Here is a 5,640-nt window from a genome sequence, read left to right on the forward strand (position 1 = left end):
ACATATATCATCAAGAGCCATTCACTGCTCCCATCGCTCTTTAAAAGGATGCTTTGAACCTTTGGTGAATTGTGGTTAAAACTTAAAAGGATGCTTTGGACCTTTGGTGACTTGTGGTTGAATCCACTACACTAGTTGAGAGCTTTCAATTAAAGGGATAATGGCACAATTGAAGACTTGAAGTAGTGCAATAACAATAGTCTAACCTCTTCTATTTTACCATTGCCATCCTATTTGCTCTTCAAAAAGCTTTTCTTAATGGGCTTTGGATGACGAGGGAAACCCCACAACTTTGTTAGGTGTAGCCGTGTAGGTAAACTCTGCCTATTGTAGCTCTAGCCTGTAAAGGATCACAAGGAAGTAAACCAACCTAGATTACATATAGTTGATCGGCTCAAACGAAAGGGACAATGATTCGAACTCGTGCCCATGTTGTTACGTGTGAATCTCTTGCCATCTTGGTTGAGGTTACCTTACAAAGAGAGCACCATTTAATAGTGATCACAATCAAGTAGGTCAGGGTGTTGGTTTGGTAATAACAAAGTTTCAAATTTAATTATGAGAGCGTTTTATTACTTTCTTAGTTTGAGGTGATCTGAGTAACCTAAACTGATTTATCTCCTTGTGATTCTTTACCAGTTAAGGTTACAAAACGAAATTTATTTAATACACGACCTTTATTAGTTGATGCACATTTTAATCTGTCATTAAAAAAAGATAGCCGCCACTTGAAAAAATTTAATTTTTTTTCTCATAATACAAAATTGAATAAAAGTTATTCCTTAATCATTGTTCAAAAACGGAGACATGAGTTTCCTAATGCATTAAAGTAATTTAATCAATAAATGATTAATTAATTGTTAGAAAACTGTAGAGAAAGAAGAAAAACCCCCATTGCAAAAATTGAAAATCTGCTTCAATTTTTTTTCTGTAGTCTTCTGTACGACTGTACCTGGCAATCTTTCCATCGTGTTTCTGTTTACGTTGCTGAAAAGTTGACAGTTTAAACAACCCCGTTGTGTCAGCATTTCAAGTCTTTTATTTTTTTTTTTTGATTCTTTAAGCCGGACCCCAATCATCTCGCCGGATTTCTAGTTTTCCGGCGGCCCAAATTCCCGGCGAGCCCAGATGGAGAAAGAGCCTCTCCTCTCCTATTCTGCACCCAGAATAGCACAATCTTCACTGCCAGCCCCCATTTCCCTTTGCCCTTTGCCAGAAGACAATGAAATCACAGTCCCACCTATGAGCCCTTTAGAGTTCAAAGACAGGCTCATCTTTGGCTCTCCTTCTCCTTCTTCTACTTCCTCTTCCAAAAACCCCTTTAAAGACCCCAAGTCCACTCTTGATTCTTTGGATTTCACTTCCCAGACTTTTGCTTCTTCTTCTATTTGCCAATCTTCAGACCAAAAATCCAATCTTGATTTGAATTCTTGGGTGCTGGACCCAAATCATCAATCACAAATCCCTTGCTCACCTTCAGACCCCAAATCTAAAATTGATCAGAGTTCTTGGTTTTTGGACTCAAATTACCCAACATGGAGCAAGAGCAATCTTCACAGGTCCAGGACTGCCCCTGCCATGGCCACAATCAATGATATTGAGAATCAGTCTTCAACTTCCAAGCCCCCAAGGGCACTGTCAATTGTGAGCCAAGCTGTTGTGCTTTTGGGTCTTTATTTGATTCTTGGTGTGGCTATATATTCATTCTTCAAGGAACACTTTAGGGGCACTGAAACCCACCCTGTGGTTGATGCTTTATACTTTTGTATTGTCACAATGTGTACTATTGGTTATGGGGATATAACTCCTGCTAGTCCTGCTACAAAGCTGTTTTCCATCATGTTTGTGCTTGTGGGGTTTGGGTTCATTGACATTTTGTTAAGTGGGATGGTTAGTTATGTGCTTGATTTGCAAGAGACTTATCTGTTGAAGACTATTAAGAGTAGGGGTGCACATGATCCCGGCTCGTATATAATCGATGTGAAGAAAGGGAGGATGAGGATTCGGATGAAGGTCACACTGGCATTGGGTGTTGTGGTTCTGTGTATTGGGGTAGGGGTTCTGTTTATGCATTATGTTGAGAGGCTTGGGTGGTTGGATTCGTTGTACTTGTCGGTTATGTCTGTTACTACTGTTGGGTATGGAGACCGGGCATTTGAATCTTTGTCTGGTCGGGTTTTCGCATCGTTTTGGTTGCTTGTGTCAACGCTTGCTGTTGCACGGGCTTTTCTTTACTTGGCCGAGGCAAGAGTGGATAAAAGGCATAGGATGATGGCTAAATGGGTGCTCGATCAGGATATGACCGTTGCACAGTTTCTTGCTGCCGACATTGATAACAATGGTTTTGTGACGTAAGTCTTTTGCTTTTCCCTCCTGCTGTCCTGTTTCCCATTTTCTTCCCACTTATATAAGAGCTTTTATGGGGATAAGTTAATGAGACACTAGTTTAATCTTTATACGGTATTGCTCATAAGTGCTCTTGAAAGGTTGCAACACAGTCTTATTCAATAGTTATTCTATAATATTAGTTCACAGAATGTTGCATCTTTTATTACATTGGACACATTACTGATGAAACGTGAGTTGTGGTTTAGTTGTAACATATCTAGGAAAGTTTCATGTCTTTTTGCTGGATGTTCTTGGCAAAAAATGAACTGAAAACAGCACTTACTTTTTTAATAGTGGATAGGAAAAGAAAACCTCTGTTAGCAGTACAATTGTTATTCGGCTGTGGCAATTGCATGGCATCATTGTTTTTTTGGTTAGACCACGAGGTGTTCTGAGTAGGTCCTTTCTACCTGAGTAGGTCCTAACTGTAGAAGGCACCTTTAAGCCCGTACCTTACTCAAACTAATCTCTATTCTGACTAGGCCGGCCCCGATCCAATTAAGGGGCAAAGTGCTGGCCGTATTGGTTTTTCTATACTAAAGGGGGTTTTGAAGTCCCGACCTCTCTTAAGGGATGAGATTGCACGGCGACTCAGGCTAACCAAGCTGGTTTGGATGGCATAATTGTTGAAATGGAACCATCTAACATAACATGTTAGGGAAATTATGAAATATAAAAGTTTAGATTTCACAGGCCTTCTCTGTGGGGTTGGATGCCATCCCCATCTGGTGTACCAAAAAACAAGAGTATGAAAAACATATTTAATGCACACATACACGAAGAGGAAGGCTATGTAGATTGTGATAGCAATTAGAAGAAGAAATTGGCCAGTTTTGATAAGGTGGATGGTGCTTCTGCATATTGCATAATCTAGAAATATCAGAACTAAACCGTTCTGAAAATTAATTTAATGATTTTACGTATAAGAGGCAGGAAAATATGGCACATATAGTTGACAATCAGGATAGTGACTTTTAATGTAGGTCTCAAAGTTTACTTTGAAGTTGTTGATCTTCTGTTACTAGAAAATAAGATTAGGAATACAATGAAACGGGAATCTTTGGTCAAGTTGTTTATTCAGCATATCCGTGCCTTATTTATAGTTTTAGATTTTATACCGCCATTCATGTTCATAGCTAAAAGAATACTTAGTGTGTGATGAAGGGGACTAGGAATTGCATTGAGTATTTGAGTCAGTCATTGCTGGGATATTAAGAGATTTATGCACGATTATTGAATCTTATGAAGGCGGGGGTTTGAATCTCGAAGGTGTTGTTGCATTAGTCATTTCTCACAAGAAGCACTAACAGTTAGAAAAGTACAAAAGTTGAGATCGTTAAAACATTAACTAGTGTGAAAAGCAAGTGGCTTTATACTCCTCCCTCTTAGTGAAAGATGAGAACCGTAAAGAAGTTGAATGTTCATTCAACTTTGAAGAAGGGAACAACTCCTGGTAGCAGATGATTTAGTTCTGTAGGAGCTTTATTTTTCATCTATTGGATAAACACCGTCTTTATCTTGAAGTTTTGTGCTTTTATTTATTTATTTATTTGTCTCTTGGATTAGTATCTTGGGTTCTTATATCATTTTCTGCTTAGATCGAAATGACATTACCCCGTGGCCTTAATCAGGTAATTTGGTATTATCATCATTTCCTGGGCCTTATTAATTGGGAGGTGGCGAGATTTCCTATGAATTAGGCCTTATTAATAAATTTAAGGTGATTGAATTCACACTGGTAAAGCCCGTGATTAAAATGTTTGAGTGCTCTGAGGTTAAGATGATGGGATTAAACATTGAATATAAATATCCAATGCAATATCCTGTTTGGTGGTGATATTCGTTACTTGAAAACGTGCCTAGAACTGTTTCCAATGAAAATTTGTGAAATTAAAGCATATGATATGGAAAAGTTAGATGGAGATTGATTCCGCCATTGATTTCTGTATAAAGCTTCAGATTTTTCTGCTGTGATGCTTGAGTGCTTGACTATAGACATTAGTTCGTTCTCAACTATACAAATCCTAATTTCTCGGCACTGTTATTATTCTGTCTTTTTATTTTTGGGGTTAATGTCTTGTGCTTTAGGCTCGTTGTTTAAATTGAAAGACAAGATTCGAATGTAATTTTCTGCGTTGTTCTTTTCTGATATCTGGCAGTAAATCTGAATACATAATATACAAACTGAAGGAGATGGGAAAGATCTCGGAGAAAGATATTCTTCTGATCTGCAAACAATTTCAACGGCTAGACACGGGCAACTGTGGAAGGATCACCCTCGCCGATCTGATGGAAGGCCACCACTGAGCCATTACCGCGTTTACCCAGTAGTGGTCGAAGATAAAGCGGGCAAAAAGTTGGCGAAACTGGCAATGACAGCTCAGAATTTGCGGTAGGGCTCTGCTATATTACGACGTCGAGATATCAGCCGGAGTCTCCAACTTTTTGGGAGAGGCAAATGGTTTGAGCTGTTGTGGTGCATGGTGAAGCTTAAGATGGGATGAGATGTTGAGAGGTTTAGAATCATATGAAATCAAGTCATTGGTTTTCAAGGGAAATGTATAATATATATAATTGCATATATAGCAGGTGGATATTTGTCTACCATAAGTTTTGTTCTCAAAATTGTTGTCAGATGAGGGTGTGAATATTCCTATGAACATTAGTATTTTTAGTTGTATGAATTACTGTCTATACTCTATACAAACAACATTAAACATTATTGTTGAATTTAGACAGTGTGTTCTTGATTCATCTGCTTTTATTGAACCAGGAATATGAGTGTCAGAGATTTCTCAAAATTAGTTATTTAAAAAAAAAAAAATCACTATGAGGGTATAACGGAAAAAAAATACAAACAAATAAAGAGATTGACCCTGGAGTCTTTAGAGTGTGAAGGCATGCAGAAGGGATCTTGACTACAAGACCCTCCCATCGAGTAAGGATGAAAGTTGGTCTTAGTGATCCGGTGGTGCCAAGTGGAAGGGCTGTTACGGTAGAGAAGAAAAATTGTGCACGGACCGTACTTGAGCTTTAGATCAATGTTCCTTCTTTCTAGCACTGTACTTGCTTTATAGTGAAAAGTGAGCTTTAAGCTCTAGACCTTGTTAGCAATCTCATTCACTCGCTTATTGGTCGCTCAAGATCTATGGTCTTTACTTGCATCCGATGAAAAAAATTGAGATCGCTTCCTAAGGACACATTGAGTGTAGGAAGGACTCATTGAGAATGATTCTACACTCGTAAGTACAC

The 5,640-nt window shown here is 38.5% G+C and overlaps 1 protein-coding gene across 1 annotated transcript; it reads left to right on the plus strand.

Annotated features, from left to right (window-relative positions):
• Window positions 1-916: 916 nt before the first annotated feature.
• LOC116000007 (two-pore potassium channel 3-like) lies at window positions 917-5,142 on the plus strand. Its single transcript, XM_031239999.1, has 2 exons — window positions 917-2,351; window positions 4,548-5,142. The coding sequence occupies exons 1-2, from the start codon at window positions 1,129-1,131 to the stop codon at window positions 4,693-4,695; spliced, it is 1,371 nt and encodes a 456-aa protein (XP_031095859.1). The 5' UTR covers window positions 917-1,128; the 3' UTR covers window positions 4,696-5,142.
• Window positions 5,143-5,640: the final 498 nt, after the last annotated feature.

Source organism: Ipomoea triloba, chromosome 1 (genome assembly GCF_003576645.1).
Source record: "Ipomoea triloba cultivar NCNSP0323 chromosome 1, ASM357664v1".
In the NCBI taxonomy this organism is placed as follows: domain Eukaryota; kingdom Viridiplantae; phylum Streptophyta; class Magnoliopsida; order Solanales; family Convolvulaceae; genus Ipomoea; species Ipomoea triloba.